Source organism: Heteronotia binoei, chromosome 2 (assembly GCF_032191835.1).
Source record: "Heteronotia binoei isolate CCM8104 ecotype False Entrance Well chromosome 2, APGP_CSIRO_Hbin_v1, whole genome shotgun sequence".
Taxonomy (NCBI): domain Eukaryota; kingdom Metazoa; phylum Chordata; class Lepidosauria; order Squamata; family Gekkonidae; genus Heteronotia; species Heteronotia binoei.
The window spans coordinates 41,413,135-41,433,964 of record NC_083224.1 but is presented as its reverse complement, the minus strand read 5'-3'; the positions used below and the strand labels follow the sequence as shown (position 1 = coordinate 41,433,964).

The 20,830-nt window shown below is 39.5% G+C and overlaps 1 protein-coding gene across 9 annotated transcripts in view; it reads right to left on the bottom strand.

Moving 5' to 3' along the window:
* The window catches only part of ZMYND8 (zinc finger MYND-type containing 8), a 101,319-nt gene that overhangs the window by 49,252 nt on the left and 31,237 nt on the right, over positions 1 to 20,830 (bottom strand). For all 9 annotated transcript variants that reach the window (XM_060230842.1, XM_060230841.1, XM_060230839.1 and 6 more), the window contains 2 exons: positions 16,231 to 16,301; positions 3,701 to 3,849 (listed from right to left, as the gene is read on the bottom strand). In XM_060230842.1, coding sequence (XP_060086825.1) covers positions 3,701 to 3,849; positions 16,231 to 16,301 — 220 coding nt within the window. The remainder of the gene's footprint in view (positions 1 to 3,700; positions 3,850 to 16,230; positions 16,302 to 20,830) is intronic.

Genomic DNA, 20,830 nt, shown 5'->3' with positions numbered 1-20,830 from the left:
AGCACAAACAGTCTCTACAGGAAAATATATAATCTGGAAACAATCCGTCATTGTACATTAAGAGGTTTTCAGATTTGGTCTCTTTCTTTAAATTATAGTCCTTATTAAAAATTCATAGCAACAATTAAACCAATCTAATATGCTTTTCAATTGCCACCTCAGACGGTGACAATTGTACATAAACTTTTAGTGAAAGGAGGGCAAAATTAAGCAAAATTATATAATTGATACTGTCAATACTTTATGTATTAATTAGCTTGTACAGAAGACGCTCAAAAGAAACCACTTGTTTAGTTATACTAGAAACTGAGTTATTTTGAGCTCTCTCTTCCTTGGATAGCAGTAAAGAAAAATAAATTAGCAGTTTACTACCAAGACAGTTAGATCCTTGCCAACTCAGTTTTAATACCAGTACTTTTAAAATGCTTTTTACCAACACAGACTACTGCAGGCTGAAAATAAAGATTGTGAACTATTTCAGAATGAACCATCTCAATATTCATGAAGTTCCTTTTTAAAAAGTAAGGTCCACCATGACTTTGTTCAAGCAACCCATCTTGTATCACCCAGCAGTAGAGTGATCATTTCCTGCAATAGATGGTATATCTCCTATTGCAGTTGAAGTCAGTGCGTTATAGCATAGATAATACTAGTGCAACCAAAGAGTAACACACACTGCACAGATTGACAAAATAAGCAAAGCACATGCCACACTGTTAGTACTTAAGCTAAAGTGGTCCCACTGCTCCAAATTAGGAGCAATTCTCTAGGGTACACATGGCTTGAGACTGCTCCTCATCCACATCTCTTGGGCCTCCAAGAAACACCTTCAGCAAAACAGAAAGACTACACTTGAGACTTGATATTCCCAATATTTCCGAAGTTAGAAAACCACAACAAAAGATACAGGAGCTCTGAAATTTCTTATGTACTCTTAGCTTTCTTTTTTTGGGTGTAATTTGGACTTTGTTAACCAATTGGTTTACATCATTTCACTCAGATTAAAGTTGAGAGAACCACTAAATAACAGGGAATTCTCAACTTTCACTGCTGTTTCATCTCAAAACAAGTGACTGTATAACAGTTACACTATTTGTTATTGTAAGCAAGCAGGAGGTGGGATTGAGAGCTCACATGCCACCATAAAATACGATACCAATCCAAAATAGTGATCGCCTGGGATTTCATGACCATAGAAACATAGCATTGTTCCAGGTGCAAACGAGTCCTAGCTAAACCAAAGGCCATAGCCTATTTCACTCACCAGGGCCATTTATGTATTGTAGACTGGGGACTCAGTAGATCAAGTAACACTCCAGTTGCAACACATTTCAGCTAAACAAATATTCACAGCAATTGCACAGTAATACTACAGGCATGCTGTTCTTAGTTCAGAAGCATATCATATCTAAAGACTACAACAGTTATAACTTCCTTTACATAAAGACAATTTCATTATAATTTCTATTTATATAGTACAAGCAACAAACTACCATATGATAATTTCTACTGCTGTTGTTTCATTGGCAGTATTATTTTCTCTTAGGAACGTCACTAATAGTTAGTGTGCCTGATTACCACCAACTGTATAGCAACGATAAATGGAATACTGTGAATAACACAGAGTTTCACACACACACTCCATTTACTCCTGGAAATTTAGGATGGTTGCCAACTTTCAGTTGGAGACTGGAGAACTCCTGAAATTACAAGTGATCTCCAAACTTCAAAGACTGCTTATTTATTTGTTTAAAATATTTGATCGCCTTCTGGAGAAAATGGCAGCTTTGGAAAGTGGACTGCGTGGCATTATACTCTACCAAGGTCCCTCTCCTCCCTAAGACCTACTCTCCCATGCTCCACCCTCAAATGTCCAGATATTTCCAAACCCAGAGTTGGCAACCCTAAAGTGTAGCGAGAACACATTTTAAAAAACAAAACACTAAATAGTATTTAGTTATATATGCAACCTCATCATACCCAGACGAATTTCAGTCACATCACATCAAAATGTACATTTAAAGTGACACATCTGATCCTTATGGTTTTAGAATGACCTCCCAGCTGCTCTATAAAAAGTGCCCTCTTTAGTTGACTGCAGAAGCAATTAGAGTGTTGTTGAATGAAAATGCAAACATGTCAATCTGCAAAAATACTCTAAAGTGAAAATCTGAGTTTCTAAAAAGAAAAAAATTTTCTGAGTATTCATTTCTAATAAATCATTTATTTATGCCAGCAGTTAGATTGAAAGTAACCAGAATCAAACAGCACTCCTATTATTTACAATAAATCTTAGCCCACTTACCAAGATGCTAACACCTTACTGACAGGTAAAGGGCAAGAAAATAAGGGCCAGCAATGCCCTTACTTTCACCTCTTCCATAACATATTTAGAGGGAGTGACAGCTCAAGCACAGTCCCACCCAGTCTAGACAATAAATGAGTAAACCAAACTACCACTCTAAATCTGAAACAAAAGAATGGGGGAGGGGAACCAAACACCGAACAACAGACACCTCCAGGATGCCCCCATCACTTAAGCAACAGCTTCCTTATGTCATAATTGCTACTCTGCTCCAAATCCAGTTGTAGAATTCCCCAGAAACATTTAATACCAGGAGAATGGGACAAGGACACTAATGTGACACTCTTGCCATTTGCCCATTTTTCTCTTTGAAAGATCCTTGGTACTGACTCCTCTGTGAGAAGGCAGGGGGGTGGGGGAGCCAGATTAAAAGGTGTTTTAAAACAGCTTGAACAATAAATGAGACATCAAAAAACTGGCAAATGGTTTCAGTGAAGGAATGTACTACAGCATGAAAAGAGATGCATTTTATTCCTATCAGCAACCAGACACCTCTATAGTCAGTTTCCTTGCACTTCCTTGTGCTTCAGGTTGAATGGTAACAGAGGAACACCTGAGGCTGCTTCAGCTCACCTGGGCAGCATCTCTAAAATTTTGACTTCCAGCCATGTCAAAATTATTTCTGTAGCACTGATCAAAATTATTTCTGTAACACTGCTGTGGAAACTAGAAGATCAAGTACTATGAAATGTATGTACATGTGCACACAAGCCCACAAATTTTTGAAATTTCCCTGTTCCAAGTTGGTTACTGCCTGGCAATATTGCTCATGGGAAAAGAATATGTTCATGAAGGATAATGGAAAAGGAAAGGCCCCCTGTGCAAGCACCAGTCGTTTCCGACTCTGGGGTAACGTTGCTTTCACAACGTTTTCACGGCAGACTTTTTACGGGGTGGTTTGCCATTGCCTTCCCCAGTCATCTACGTTTTCCCCCCAGCAAGCTGGGTACTCATTTTACCGACCTCGGAAGGATGGAAGGCTGAGTCAACCTCAAGCTGGCTACCTGAAAACCCAGCTTCTGCCGGGGATCGAACTCAGGTCGTGAGCAGAGCTTAGGACTGCAGTACTGCAGCTTTAACACTCTGCGCCATGGGGCTTGAAGGGTAATGACCACTGGTTAAAGGTATAGAGCTTTGTTGTATATAACTCTGAATTCTACTACTTACTAAAGAGCTTGACTGCTGTGGAAACTAGAAATACATAGTAATCTCCATATTCAATCTCTCCTATGGTTAATGGAGAACCATTACCACAGACTGAACCAAGGGATGACCACAGCATTAATTATAACCATGCAAATACAAACATCATATCACCTCCATGACTTCTATTACCTGCTCCTTATTATTACTGTTCAATAAGCCAGGTTTCTTTTTCTTTTTAATAGGGCTTGTTGAGGAGTCTTCTGGGGAGTGGCCATTGGAAGAGTGCGGTGGGCTTGGAAACTTTCTTTTTTGTGCTGTTCGTTCGGCAGAGCCAGGATCTATAAGCAAAAATTACAGCAATATTAAGAACCTTTAATGCACTGTCTGCACTGTTTGCTGCAAAGGCAAACAGGGCACAGAAATTCTGATTTTTCTGTATTTCGCTGAACAAAGTGTTAACGCTGTTTTTATCAGACTAAGAACAAAATAATATGAAGATTCTTCTTTTAACATACAGAAATATTTTTACTTGTGTTATGAGAACTTCTACTAAATTCTCCCTTGCCACAATTTTCAGAGATGTCAGTCTCAAACAGCATAGTCCAATAATGTTTAAAGCTAAGCATCTAGCTCTATTTTATCAACCCTGCCACTGTCACCAGCTGTCTTTCATCAAACCATCCAATTTCAGCCCAGGAAAGGATGGAACTGAGGCCAAATAGACAAACATCGCAGAACATGGGCTGCTCACGTAATAGCACATGCTACTCACGTAATAGCACTCTTCTGAAAGGGATGAATGAAACCTAAGCGCCACTGCTGGTCACCACTCTGAAAGAAGTCAACATCTTAGGAAAAGTGCTCTGAGGATAAAGTGACTTAACACAAGAACATAAGAGAAGCCATGTTGGATGAGGCTAATGGTCCATCCAGTTCAACATTCTGTCACACAGTGGCCAAAAAAACCAGGTGCCATCAGAAGGTCCACTAGTGGGGCCCAGGACTTGATTCTACTGATTACACATGATCAGTAAGTGTTCTAGCAATGCTGCTAATTCTGACTGAGAAAAATACAGCAAAAAGAAATCTGCTTTGAAATGCAGAATTTATAGCAAGCAGCAAAGTTACAATTTTCCTACAGTGATATCACTAGTGTGTAGGAAAAAGCTTGTACACTGGATGTATACTGCCAAATGTGACAGGCGCATATGTCTAATTTTACTGTGTAAACAGAATCAATATTGAGTTGCAGACCCACATTAATCTTTTTGGAGAAATATGCACATTCACTGCATATCTGCTGGCAAGTTGTGCTCACAGTGAACGGCTGATGTTAGATTCACATGACAAATTTGCCACAATCACATTCAATCCAGGTAGAGAAAAATAATGGTAACTAATCCTAAACATTACTTGGACCTTCTGAAGATAAGATGGGCTGCTTTGGGGGAATGGCAAAGATGATGTATTTTACCATGGTCCAGATTTTAACTATTGTGAAGAATGACTGCTACAAGACTGTCTAATGTCCTCTCTTGAATGAACCTCCAAAGCAGAGCATATGAAGCACCAAGAGTCAGAAAGACTAGCCAGGACACTAACAGACAGGTATGAGACCAATCAATTGTTCTTGTGGGTCAGTTAAATCACTGAGGTTGAATCTAAACTTCTCATTGCTTGTGAACTGTTCTGTGCCCAATATTATGAAAGACCAATGCTGCTGAATTACGAAGTAAGATGAATTCATCACAGTCAATTAAGGCAAGCTCAATTTTCACCCAGCAGTAATTTTTACTGTCCATCAACAACATTCTACTGAGCTAAGTACTGCCAAGGACCCCATAGTATCATGTTTTCTGAAAGAAAAAAAAAGCTGCTCTGGCCATGTTCTCATTTTCCTGTGAACTGTAACATTATTGTATCCTATTTTATACTTTAAAATGCAAAAACAAGCAAATTACTCCAAGCAAAGTTCTGACTACGTTCATATGGGAATCCTTACTGTTGTATCTAGAATGGCAAGATGCTCCTTTATCCTGGAAAAAGGCTGTGCATGTCCTGATCTAAAGTGCTGTTTGCACACCTACTGGACAGTTTCCAAATTAAAAGGCAAGTGCAAATGGACAGTTTCCAAATTAAAAGGCAAGTGCAACCAACTAGTTCCAGTTTCCTGGATTCACATTATAGTCTTTTCCAGACATTTTTGCAATTGGGATGGTAATGAAAGCATGGAGAATCTTCGCACAATGGGAACATGTAAACAGACTCCATGTCAAGCTGTTACAGAGGCCACTTCCTCTGTAACAGAATATAACAGTTCAGAATTAACCTGAACTGACAATGACTCCAACCTGCAAACTCTATGACTAAGGAAGATTATCTCCTCACCCACAGGCTCCTACGTGAATGGCAGTTGTTCTGAATGATTGGCAAACAATACATTGCATTTACAATGATGTCTGTAATGTTGCAATAACCGGTATATGGAGTCCTAATTCTTTTTCAAACCAGCATAGTAAGCCTTTGGTTAAGGACATACGTTTTCTTGCAGCTAAATGTAAAACACGAGCGCTATCCAAAGAAAAGTAGCACTTGAAAAGGAAGGTTTATGAGTCTTTTAAATCAAACACACTGGTGAGCAGGATTAACTGTTTGTATAGACACTTAGGTTTTTTAGCGAATCAAAATGCATTTCAGCTACACAGAATATAGACTTTTCCATTCCAGGCTGCCATTCCACTGTGAGGCAATGGCCTTTCCCAAGCACTCAATGAGTAAGACAGTTCTTCTGACAGAAATGTGCATAACTCTGTAGTGCAGTGACATGGCCACTTACAGTATATTTATTTGTTAGATTTCTATCCCACCCTCCCCACAAGTGGGCTTAAGGCGGGTAACAACGAAAGAACTTACAGAGCCCTTAAAACAAGTTATCACAGTAAATTACTTAAAACCATTTAAAATTATACATTACTTTATAAAGTTCCAAAAAGCTAGAGAAATGAATGCGCACTATATTGCTGCTGATTCAGACACACCACCTTCTCTTTAAAAGATGTGCAGTTTCTCTTCCACAAACTGAATGCTCAACTTGCTATACCAATGAAAGGTCTTTCCCATCTGCACCAATACAGTCTGGAATTCTTTCTTATTTATTTATTTACATAATTTATAGTCTACCTTTCTCTCTTAAGGCAAATTACAAAGTGTAAATCGAATGCAACTAACAGCATGGGACATCCAATAAAATAATGAAACAGAGTTTGGATAGCAGAAATCAGAAAAGAAGCAGACATTTCAAACACAGCTGAAACAAAGCATACGCATGATCATCCTGTTTTAGTGAAGCATTTTATCCTTTGAAGGATATGCGGTCCCTCTTCTCCTCCAACACCATAGCAAGCATTTCCTGCTTTCTAATTTGCCTTAATTTAAAAGGCAGCAAACAGCCCCAATCGCATTATACATGTACAGTTGAAAAACTACTGCTATGGGATCATACTGCTGCAGATATAATGCAATTAGAAGTCTCTCTGCCTTACATTAAGTCTGTATATTCACTAAATGATATCACCAGTTCTTAAATGGCAATAGCAATACAAGGCATCAACTCTTTCTGCACCTGTATTTTCAAATGATTAGTATGACGAATAAAACAAACCTCTCAGTGATTAAGGCATCTGGCATCACATGACAGCACAGAATACACTAAACGTATTGCCTAGTAATACAGTTACAAAATGTACTTTCTATTCTAGAAATGTTTTTTGTGAGTCACTTCACATTTGTATGCAACAGATGTCCTAGAACTGACTTATCAAATGTGACAAAGGTTCTTCAGATTAAAACCAATAAGGACAATTGCATCTAAAACATAAAAACCAAGACAGACATTATTTCTTACAGCATGTACAGAAATGAAATCCATGAAAACTTTAAAACTAAGGTATCTTTTTCCCACATAACTCATAATTATTTCATCAGCAACTACAAGCGAGGACATGAATATAATTAAATTGCCCAGCCCATGATATGCAAGGATACTTTTGAAGTCATACACTGGAATCAAACAGCAACACCTGTATGGAACTTCCAATGAATAATTTTGATCTCTTCCAGGGACAATTCAGCTTCAACATTAATGTCATTATGACTTGAATATTCAGCAATGGTTAAAGAAATAGAGTGATTCTTTTTTCCTGGGATTTACTGCCCAAAATAACTGATAAGAATAGTTTTATCCAGTACAACATTCTCTATACAACCATGATTATTACAAAGCAGTATCAGGTAGCTCTGTGTTTCTCACACCAGGCCATTTACTCCCTGTGAATTACAAATCTCACTGGTATTATCCATATGTCTTCGACACACAAATTTCCCTACTGGCAACCTTTTCAAACCTGTGCCAGTCCACCCAAAGTCTGAAGTAACTGGGTCTACAAAGGTCAGGAATCTGTAGCCTAAGTAAGTCCCTGTAAGTGGCACTGAGATATAAACTTAAGAAAATTTCAGATTTCAGTGCCATTTACAACAGGGATCCCCAATCTTATTGATCTTTTGTTATTTTAGGAAACATGAGAATAGGGAGTTGGCATCATTACAAAATGGTTTGGAAACAACATGCCTGAAGAATTGCCTACTAACTTACAAATCTATCTAATCACTGAGGTTGTCTTCAGAGGGCCTGCTTCAGTTTGTCAGTCTTCTTAGATTAGGCAGATAGCAGCCCAAGTGAGGGCCTTCTCAGTAGTGGTGCCACAGATCTGGAATTCTCTCCTCAGGGAGATTCCCTTGTTCCCTTCTGTGGTTGACTTGCATCAGCAGGTGAAGACTTCTTTGCTTCACTTGGCATTCCCTGATCTCTCCTTCTTCTTCAGTGTTTTAATTGTTGTTTTTATCTTTTGTCCTTATTTTAAGCATTAGTTTTAATTCTTATTTTATTAAAGCATTTATATTCACCCTTTCCTCTTGGTTCAAGGCTGTATATTTCTGTGTTGCTTTCAGTGGTTTTTAAGATGATATTTTTAATTTGTAGATTTTAATTTGTTAGCTGCCTTGGTGGCCAGCCCTATGGGGACAGAAAGACAGATTAAAATTTTTGATAAATAAAATGGCTGCCATGGGAAGCGATCATAAAATGGCTGCCTGGGAATGCTGCACACCCTGCAGTTTCTGAATGGTTTCCCCTGCGACACAAAGGTGTTTCCTAGATTCTTCTGAAGCATCCCTTGCTCCAATATGGAGGAAAGGAGCCAGGAGTGACTTATCCAGACAATAAAATGTGCTTCATCAAAGAAACAAGGAGACACCAGAAAATCCTTTAGTGCAGGGGTGGCCAATGATAGCTCTCCAGATGTTTTTTGTCTACAACTCCCATCAGCCTCAGCCAGCATGGTCAATGGCTGGGGCTGATAGGAGTTGTAGGCAAAAAACACCTGGAGAGCTACCGTTGGCCACCCTTGCTTTAGTCGGTGCCACACTGGAAAGCGCTGATTTACAGCATCCCATCCTCCACCTCCCAATTTGGGCTGTTAGTATTACTGGTTGCTTTAGATGCATTATGAATTATTTCACTGGAATTTTGTTTTACAGAGGAAAAACACCCATAAATTTTTCCTTCTCAGAAGCAATATTCCTCTGCCTGGGACAGCCCTTCCCAAGTGTAGGCATGGAAAACATGCTACACATGGGACATAATTACAGTATGCTAGTGAAAGAGAAACAAGGTCATTATTATGGGAGTAAAATCAAGAGGAAAAGTAAAGTATAAACATACCCACAAGAGGTTGGCAGGAACACATCATGTTTTTATCACTCTAACAGGTGACCTTTGCCCATGTATCAGCAAGCAGTTATCTGAATCCACTGTGGTACTGAAGTTTTAAAAACCACATTCAGTCCACGTACTAATAAATGTTAAAATACAACTAATTCGCTATGATAATGAACACAGTTGGTCACTGGAGGGGGGGGGGGCAAGATAAATTCTTTTAAGAATTTGCTGCCATTTTTATCCTTAGCCTCTACATCAAGAGATGCAAACTTCCCTGGAGCTGGAATGGACAGGGAAGATCTGTTTGGAAGATCTAGATCAAGGATGGTCAAACTTGCTTTAATGTAAGAGCCATATAAAATAAACATCAGATTTTTGAGAGCCACGAGACATGAATGTCAGATGTTTGAGAGCTGCAAGATAAGAAAGTAAAGAAAACAAAGAGATGGGGGAGGGGGAAAGAAAGCAACTTTAACTTCAAATGCATTCTCCAAGCCGCCAGCTAGCTTGGCTTGGAGAAGTGATTAAAGAGATAAATGCCTTCTCCAAGCTGGCCGACGGGGTGGTGAGGGCTTTGAGAGATACACAAATGTGTGAAATAGCCACATGTGGCTCCCAAGCCACAATATGGCCACCCCTGATCTAGATAACTGGAACCAACACACTGAATTTAACCAGTTTCCTGAACGTGTTAAATAGGGTGTATCTGTTGAGGTGTATTTCCATTTTCATCCTATGATCCCATCTATAGTTTTTCAGAGATGGTTAAGGGTTCTAAAGAGGGCAGCAGCAATTTGTCTCCTTCACACATGTCTCCTTCCCATACTTAGTTCCACCCAAATAGTCATACACTGTTTCCCATGACTATTGAACAAACTCTGTAGAGCAAACTGTTCAAGATGGGCATAAAAGATAACCATACCCAGCTAAAAGAACTACATATAGCTGGTGGGCAGTGGCTAAGAATGCAAAATGATACAAAGGATTCCAATGGAAAATAGTGAAATACCATCATCATGCTGTACCATCATGTTGTATCATCATCAGTGCCGAAAAAATTATGCTATTAATATAGCATTGCTATTTCATCATTATTCGGACTGTTGTTACTGACGGGGGCCAGTGGGTTATGTAACATCATAATACATGTTATGTAAAGTGCTGATTAGTTTCTGAGTATAATGCTGTAACTGATTGTATTATGATTTTAGCTGTTTTGTTTGTTTTATTATTATATATTTGATGTACTCCACTCTGAGCCCCATGGGGGAATGGACGCAATATAAATAAACTACTACTACTAATAATAATAATAATAATAAATAATAATAATAATAATAATAAACAAATTGAAAGAACATTTGGTCTGGATCCTATGAACATAGCACATCTCATTTTGGGAAGCAGAGGGGATCCTTTAACTCTCTTTTCTCCTTCATCTCCCTGTTTCTATTGTTTATTATTCTACAGCTATAATAAGGTTAGGGGGATTGTTTTTGGTAGTGAGTTAAACTGAGGGAACATATTTAATTTCTCCACTCTCAACTCCTCTCCCTCATTCCCATAATGTAGAGTCAAAAGGAAGCAGGGCAGAAATGCACTTAAAGCCATTCAGTGTTACGGTAAAAATGGAAAATTCATTCCAATTGCGCTTCTATAATCCTCTCTCAGCAGAGTATAGGATGAATAACCCTGCCAAATTCTGTGTACCTTGTCTGGTAAACAGAAAGCACTGTTTTATTGGCAATACAATTTGGCACTCCTGTAGCAAGGTCTACTGCACGAACTGGAAATGACTTCCACTGCTCTGCCAAGAAAGGAGGACTTCTTTATACTTAAGGAAGAAGACCCTACATCCACATTATGAGCTCTCCATACAAGTTAAGTATTCTTACCGACAATGTTTTTACACTCAGAGTAGGATTTTTTTTAATCTTAATGCTGCCTACTTCTATTCATCCCAATTTCTTTTATTCAATTTCTCAGTTCCTTCATAAACTCATCTGCTATTGGTCTGCATTTTGACACCTTCCATATCTTCATAATGTACCTTAGGCCTCAGCATCTTCTACTCTATTTATCAAGTCTTTCCCAAACTAGTCCAGTTCCCCATGAGTCTGCTTTTGGATCACCACTTATACCAACTATCAGTCATTGACCTCTTCTGCTTCTCTTGTCCATCTGAACTGTAAGACTACGGAGAGGAATCACAGATGTCTATGTTTGTACAACACAACACATTATGCTAAATAAATATTAAACTTCAGTAATAAGAATGTCATCCACACAATCTAGTAACAGGTAAATTTGTCAATAAGTGTTCAGGATCTTCCTGACTCAGTTTACAGCAGGGGTGGGTAACGTCCAGCCTAAGGCCATTTACAGCCCTCTAGATCACTTGGTCTGACCCTTGGGGATTGCTGGACCGAGCCATATGGTGGCCTCCTTGGGGACCAGCTGGCTGGCCAGGATTGCTGCAGGGCCAGGAAAAGTCACTGTCAACAGTTAAGGTAAGTTTCCCCCTCATTTCTTAATTTCCCTTTCTTCCCCCCATTTTTACTTCCCTTTATTCCCCTTTTCTTCCCCTCATTTATTTCCCTTTCTTCCCGCATTTCTTTATTTTCCTTTATTACCCTTTCTTCCCTCCATTTCTTTATTTTCCTTCCTTCCCTCCTCTCTGTGGAGCCTGAGTGGTGGGCATTGTGAAGGACTGCTGCTGGGGTATGTGGGTGCCTTTAAAGGTCTGCTGGGAGCACCTGCAGTTTCGGCATGAAGAGAGGGGTGGCAGGGGTAGAAGCCAGCTACCACCAGTTCAATTTGCACTTGATTATCCCAGATGGTGTGACCTAATATGTTAATATTAGGGGATGCGGTAGATCACGTATGCTAATGAGTTCCTGCTGGGCTTTTTCTACAATAAAAGCCCTGGAACTATGCATTTGCCTAGGGTGGCAGGCCGTGTGTGTGTGTGTGCTGAATTAGGCTCTCACAACATGACTTCAAATAGAAAAACAATTATTTGCATTAATTTTGCTGGCCTGAATCGTTCTCCCTTGGTGGAACATTGTTTTTTAAGTTGATAGTTTTTTATGGCCCGTGAATGATGTTATAAATATCTAAATGGCGCTTGGCAAAAAAAAAATGGTTCCCCACCTCTGGTTTACAGGGTAAACTTCATGGGTGATTCTCAGTGGTTGCTCCTACCTTATGGATTGGCAAGTGGCCTGAGGAAGTCAAGGAGGATTCCATACTTCTGCAGAATGTGCAAAACAAAAATGTCCAAAAGGGCATTTTTTTCAAACAACCCAGGACTCCTTTATAATTGAATAGTCCACTGCATTAATTATTGTAGGTACTGCCTGTTTTTACTGGATTGTCTTTTATCTTGTAATCCACTTTCTGTATTATTTAGTTTACTTGCCTTGGTTTGCAGTATTCACTGGATGTCTTATGCTGTCTGCTTCCATATCTATTAAATTCATTTGTCTCTTGCCTTTCTCCCCAATGAGAACCCAAAGCAGATTACATTGCTCTCCTCTCCTCCATTTTATCCTCACAATAATCCTGTGCAGTAGACTAGGATGAGAGTGTGTGACTGGTCAAGATGATCCAGTGAGCTTCCATGGTGCAAGTGGGAACTTGAACCTATGTCTCCCAGACACAAACCTGACATTCTTAACCACTATACCACAAGCCATGCTTTTTTACACCAGCTGTTAAATCCCATGTAAAATAATGGTCCCATATATCAGAATGCCTCTCCTGAGATGCTGTGTGAAGACAGCTTCATTCATCTGAGCAAAGGCTGCTGAAGGTGCAGATGGGGAAAACTGACAACTGCCCATACATGTGTATTCTCTGTTGGAGCCTCTACCTTGTGCAATAGCTTGTCTGAGGCCAAGAAGCTCTCACACCTGGATCTCTCTCACACCACAAATTGTGTAAAACAGAATTGTTCAGATAGGGCTATAGTATAATGGAATGATTCAGGAAGAGCCTTTTTAAATAAAAGGAACAGGACTGTAGTCTACTCAAGTGTTTACTACATGCTTTATCCTGCTCTTACTACATTGTCCTCTGCTTTTTAAACTACATTTCCTGCATTGTTTATTATATATCATGCATAATGCATATAAATAAAGTAAATAACTAGAGTATAAATGACAGAAATGAAGTGTTACTTGCTTTTAATTTTCCTAGACATGTAACCATAGTCATCATCCATGACTCTGGATAGTTAAGTAGTCTGCATGTAGAAAACCACAAATAGTGCTTAAAGCAAATAATCTCCATAATTGCCTTCTGTATCAAGAAAAAAATATAAATAATATTGGAGGAGGCAACACTCAGAAAGTCAATATGTAGCAGTTTAACAATAATCAAGCCTTTTACTAGCATTTTGTTTATAATGAAACTTTAAAATGTAATGGGAAATTATGGCTTGCACAAAACAGGAAGTAATGTAACAATATCAAGATATGGTATGTGGAGAAAGTTTTAGGTCCCTGCTCTCTTCCAAAAAAGCTAGTGTTACTTTAACATGAGTCAATAGCTGAATATGCAAGATTAAAATCAACAGGTTATAGTCCAACATAAAATTCCTGTTCTCTGTGCCAAGGATGGACATGACATAAAGGGCAAGACTGAAAACAATACTGCAATCTGCTTTTTGTGCTGCCCGTCATGGAGCTGTGATTCTGCAGTGCTGACTAAGCCACAGAGTCAGTTTGGCTGGATAGGACCTTGTAGGATGCCTTCCACCACCACCACCCCCCAAGAGGCATACAAGAGCCATTACCTCAATTTAAAAAAGGTAAAGGTAGTCCCCTGTGCAAGCACCAGTCATTTTCGACTCTGAGGTGAAGTTGCTTTCACAACATTTTCACGGCAGACTTTTTACGGGGTGGTTTGCCATTGCCTTTCCCAGTCATCTACACTTTCCCCCCAGCAAGCTGAGTACTCATTTTACTGACCTCGGAAGGATGGAAGGCTGAGTCAACCTGGAGCCAGCTACCTGAACAAGCTTCCGCTGGGATCGAGCTCAGGTTGTGAGCAGAGGGCTTCGACTGCAGTACTGCAGCTTTACCACTCTGCGTCACGGGGCTCTTACATTACCTCAATTACCTTTATTATTATTACAAGCTAGGAGTTGTGTGGGGGAACGGGAAAAGATTTTTAAAAATTAGGAATTCCCCCCTCAGTCTAACAAAGCAAGACTGCTGTGCTCAAAGCATGAGTAAGTCATTCAGGGCAACTGCCCTACTGCAAGTGCTTGAAGAAGTTTGAGGCTAGGTATACATGAAAGTATTCATCTAATCCTGAACCCTAGGCAAGGGGGTATTTTTACCTGGTCCTTTGTTTGCTGCTCAAAAGAGTATGCGGGAGGGGAAGGACATGTCCTCATGGTGCGGGGGGGGGGGGGCGGGGGGGGGATGCAAACTCCTTTTTTTTAAAGAAGTGTGGGTACATTTATCAAGGCTGTGTTCCAAATGGTTATGTGAATGCAGTGTTAGGTGTAGGAGCTGGGGTATTATGGAACAGAGTGGCAACATCTGACAGGTATTCTGGGAGAAAGGGTTAAGATAAGAATAGTAAGAGCAAATGGGCACAGGCTTTATATCAGGAGTGGCCAAACTCATTTAACACAGGAGCCACATACTATAAATGTCAGATGTTTGAGAGCCGCAATACATGAACATCAGATGCTTGAGAGCTACAAGAGGGAGGGAGGGAGGGAGGCAAATAGATGGAGGAGAGGTGGAAAGAAAGCAACTTTAACTTTAAATGTATTCTCCAAGCCACTGGCTAGCTTGGCTTGGAAAAGTGATTTAAAGAGAGAAATGCCTTCTCCAAGCCGGCTGATGGGATTGTCGGGGCTTCAAGAGCCACACAATATGTGTGAAAGAGCCACATGTGGCTCCCGAGCCACAGTTTGGCCACCCCTGCTTTATATGAACCTTCAGGTAGCTCACGCCGGTAGAAAGTCAGGACTTACAGTTTTATTTACTAAATTTTTGTCTCGTCTCTCCTTCAAAGATCTCATGGTATTATAAACTGCTCTTCCATTTTCCCCTCACAACAACCCTGTGGCGTAGGTAAGCCTTGGTGTAAATTACAATCCACTGAATTCCAGAGCAAGTGGAGATCTGCACCTGGGTCTTCCCAGGCCAAGCTCAACGTCACAACACAAAGTCCCTGTCAGGATGGGAGAAGTGAAGGTCAAAGGCAGAAATATACCAGAGTATCAGAATAAAACCCTGACCTGGATAGCCCAGGCTAGCCCAATCAGATCTCAGAAGTTAAGCAGCAGCAGTCCTGGTCAGTATATGGATGGAAAAAATACATAGAGGCAGGCAGTGGTATACTACCTCTGAATGTCTCTTGCTTTGAAAACCCTACAGATTAACACAAATTGGCTTTGACTTGACTGGGGAAAAATCAGAACAGAAAAATGAAGAGAGAGCTAAGTTTAAAATGTAAGGGCAGAAACTATGGAAGATGTTGGAAAATCAATGTACAATGGAAGATGAATTCCTTTGACAGCAGTGTTCAAGACAGAATTAAGATGACAAAGGAATATTGTTGAGAAGAAACAGTAGACAAAACAAGATGTAATCACATAAACCAGAGGTTTAAGTGGAAAGATGGGAAAGAAAGGCTTGGTTTTTGAAACTTTTGAAGCAATACTACTCTGTGAAATGCAGGAAATAAAGGAATCCAAAATAAAATGAGAGTACCATACAAGGAGAAACGCAAAAAATGTAATCTGAATAACTAAATCATAGTGTTAACTAAAATTGAAGCATAGTTGCTAAAATGTCCATGGCATTCTACTGTGAATTTTCACAATTATCTTCATGCACTTCATGAAACTAAATATGCTTAAAATGAAGTATAATTTGCTTGTTGCATCTTGTGCTCTAAATGACAGAGATATTATTACCTTTGGATCGAGTGGAGATATCCATCCCTTCCACCACCTCCTGCTCTGCCTTTATTTCTTCTTCAGCCAAGCTATGAGAGCAAAGAGATAATCAGAATATTATTCTCACTTTTTATTTTTACATACTGCAGCTTAGAAGTGGTCGAGGAACAGGGGCATATTAGCAGCAGCCTGATCCACATTTGCTTTCAGTGACAGTGTCACCATTTAAACAATGAAATCAAAACTTTTGTCCAGCTGATAAGACTGGAATACAAATAGACCTCATTCTAATCTCTGGAACAGAACCTCCTACACATACTCAGGGTTTGATGCAGTGGTGATAGGAAGCGAAATGGCAGCAGGGGGAGGGGGATAGTTATTGGCTTCAAGCGATGCTGATGTCCCCTTATGTATTACCTAGTGATTGGTCTCATGGATATGTATGGCCCTAAACATTAGCAAGAACTTGTGAGAAATGATGAAAAGTGCATTCTTTTGTTCATTTCAGTTGCACTGTTTAGGCAAATTGTGCTTGGTACTATTCATTTCATTTATTTTCTACCTTTCTTCTGAAACTCAAAGAAGACAAGAGTTCTAACTTGAATAAAATACCCATGAACTTGTTCCATTTTTTTTACACTATCCCGCATAGAAAATTGCAACTCTATACATCACTCCTAAAATATTGTCCCAGAAAGGTGGAAGAAAGCAGAAAAGAAAAACTGGATGCCTGTATATGTGTAGCCAATTTAAAAAAAAAAAGATATACATTTTCACAATATAATATTCGAAGCATTAGCCTGGCTGTGGTTTCTAGGTCCTATTCTGATCTGAAAACCATTTTTTAAAACTATACCAACATTATTTATTTCATTTATTACAATTATAATAATCATCTTCACAGAAAAGAACTGCTTAGATGAATACTAGACCAATAATGAAATTTTGCAAGTCTGAATTTACACACTTCCCATGGAAATCAGAATTTAAAAATGTATTTATTAACAACCTAAAACTACTGTGAAAAGATGTTTTTAAGACATACAACTGTAACACAAACAAAAGTTCTACTACAATCTACACTGATTTCACTTCCAGATCAGCAAACTTTACAGGCATAACATGAAAAATGAATGTTGATTGGTTAAGGGATCAAAAAGCACCAAAGAGCAACATGGCGTCAGAACAAGGTCATCTAGTCCAGTGTTATTTTACTAAAAGCGGCCAGCCAGATCTCTCTGAAAAACACGCAATGAAGATTTTATAGAAACAGACATCCTTTCTAGCATCTAGCAATCAGAGATATACCGCTAATGAATCAGGATTACAGGCAGGAAGGTGGGGGGGGGGGGGCAGGGATCACAGCATCATGGGAGAATTTTAAAAAATATAGTCTCATGTACTCACCAGAAGTTGATACAGGAAGTGACAAGGGTTGCTCTAGGAGTAAGTGGAAACTCTGTTGCTGTAAAACCACAACATTTACAATAGTTCCAAGAGCTGCCCTTGTAACTTCCTGCATCAACTTCTGGTGAGTACATGAAGCTGCTTCCTCCCCCTCTTTATCCCCCCCCTTCACCTCCTGGAGCAGCAGCAGGCAATGGGAGCTGAGGGCAGGGAATCCCTTGCCCCCACCAGGGGCTCAGCAGCCTTATGATGAACATGGTAGTTCATTTTTGAAGATCACATCTAACAGCCCTTAATTTTTTAAAAAAATTATTTTATTAAAGAATATGTTAAATGAAGTAATGTAAAAGGCAAGTAATGTGCACTGTTTGAAGAAGTGGTCCCCATTTGTTGGTCCTGGAACCACCAGTTTCTTTAGATGATTCTGAGATCTGTTTTCTTCTTTCCTTAAAAGAAAGATATCCTGATTTTAGTAGTTTTATGTATCTTTTCTAGACTTACCAAAACAGCATGCAATATTCTAAATATGGGTGCCATGTATGTGTGTGTGTGTACTGCATCAGATTATAGTACATGCCATTTTATTTTCCATTCATTTCCTATATGGAGCTACTAACTGGTTTAATGATGCAAAAACCAGCATTCTCACCATTAACTTTTTTTTTTAACTGCCCTAGTTGCCAGCTGATTCCTAAACACAATCCAAACTGATTGCTTATATTTAAAGCAGTAATTAGCTTGGAAAAGGAGCCCCATGGTGCAGAGTGCTAAGCTGCAGTATTGCAGTCCAAGTTCTGCTCACAACCTGAGTTCGATCCTGGTGGAAGCTGGGTTCAGGTAGCCGGGTTCAGGTTGACTCAGCCTTCCATCCTTCTGAGGTCAGTAAAATGAGTGCCCAGCTTGCTGGGGGTAAAGTGTAGGTGACTGGGGAAGGCAATGGCAAACCACCCTGTAAAAAGTGCCATGAAAACGTCGTGATGTGACGTCACCCCAGAGTTGGAAATGACTGGTGCTTGCACCTTTACCTTTAAATAGCTTGGAACTTGTATATTTAGGTGCAATCCTAACAACGCTTCCCCTAAGAATAAGCCCAACTAAACAGAACTGACTAGGAATCTGAGTAGACACACTTAGGTGGCCATGTTAAGGAATGACTCCACCCTAATGAATATGTCTAGCTGCCAAGATTATCATCAGAAGGCAGGACATTAATAGGGCTTCTTCAGAAAGAAGATAGGGGCCATAAAAGATAAGGCTTTTTCTAGGATGGCTTCAATTTAGACGGGCGAGGCAGCTGGCCCCCTTCCTGGAGCATCATGACTTAACAACAGTGATCCATGCAACGGTCACCTCAAGACTGGATTACTGTAACGCCCTCTACATGGGGCTGCCTTTGTGCCAAACCTGGAAGCTGCAGCTGGTGCAGAATGCGGCGGCTAGGCTGCTATTAGGGCTCTCAAAGTGGGAGCACATACAGCCGGGGCTGCATGAACTGCACTGGCTGCCAGTTGTATACCGGGTTCGTTACAAAGTACTGGTCATTACCTTTAAAGCCCTATATAGTCAAGGCCCTGCCTATCTTAGAGACTGTCTCTTCCCATATGAGCCCCAGAGAGTACTGAGATCAGGGGGAAAGAACTCGTTGACAATCCCTGGGCCGAAGGAGGCCAAATTGAAGAGCACATGAGAACGGGTCTTTTCGATCGTAGCTCCACACTGGTGGAATCAACTTCCGGATGAAGTGCGGGCCCTGCGGAGTCTTGATCAATTCCATAGGGCCTGCAAGACTACTCTTTTTAAAATGGCCTTCGCCTAAATATAGACCTAAGACAGATCTGCTGTAGAAATATCCAGCCACCAAACTTACTGAAGAAAACATCTGAGATGTAGCACCACAAATGTTAATTTTAATTGTAAATGATGGTTTTAAATATGATGGTTTTTATTTAATGAATTATCTATCTAATTGTATTGATGTTTTACTGTAAATTGAAATTTATATGTTGTGAGCCGCCCTGAGCCTGCTTTGGCGGGGAGGGCGGGATATAAATAAAATGTATTATTATTATTAACTGTTTTGAGTTTAAGGTCTTGTGTGAAGATATTTCACAGATATTTGGCAATAATTACTGTTTTAGCTAACTCTTAGCCGTTTTTAACAGTTTGATTTTAACTACAACCATTATTACATTTTAATTGCTGATTACTTCAATGACTATTTATTAGTAATTATTAAATTTCCAATAATTCTAATAATAATAAGTATTCTGATACTATTGTACTGAATCTATTTTTGTGAACCATCTTAAGATCCTTGGGTACAATAAGGTCTTTTTAAAAAAAGATATCCTAAATAAATAATAAATCGCCATAACTATCAGCAAACATATTAAGACTATTTGCCCCAACATGCATAATTTCTCGCATACACTAAATCTCGGCTTGGATCCAGTGATAAAACTCCACCGAGAAAGGATGTCCCTCAGAAGAACGTGGCTTCCCTCCTTTCTCAAAATGATCCCCCAAATGCTGTTCCTAGAGGACAGGTCATCCACAGGAACAGCATGGGGGAAGGTAATTGGCAAAAATCACACACAAACACACCCCTCTGTTAACAAAAATGGTTTGAGAGTCCTCATCTGCTATTGCTGTTGCTCAGTCTCACAGAGTTTGTTTTGGAATCCCTTAGTGTCTTCTGGGGATTTTATTGGAACCATTTGCTAACTTGATGGCCTGAATCTTCATCTTCAACTATAGAATACAACCAATCCCATATTAGATGCCTGAGGAAACATATTAGTTACTCCCTTCCTCTTCTTGCTTTTAAGTAGCTGGTGATCCATTACATAGGTCTCATACTTATGAGCCATTCAATACTACAATATTTTCTGATTCCTATCTAAAAGGTTTCTAGACTACCTTTATCATAAAATATTAATTTATCAAGTCTTACATTCACAAACAAACCTCTGCCTTTCCTAAGTTCTAATATTTCTTTTCTCCCATATCTTCTTTGCCAATGACCACAACACAATTTCTAAACATTAATTCAAGAGGCTGTTCAACTTTAAAATGAGTAGCCTATTACACTTTGTTCCTGAACAGGTCAGGGATAAATGCAAGAATGTGACAAGTCCTTCACATGCTTCTGGTATACATTAAAGATGGCATCTCCCAATATCTTTTATCTCATGATTCTAAGGAGAAATGA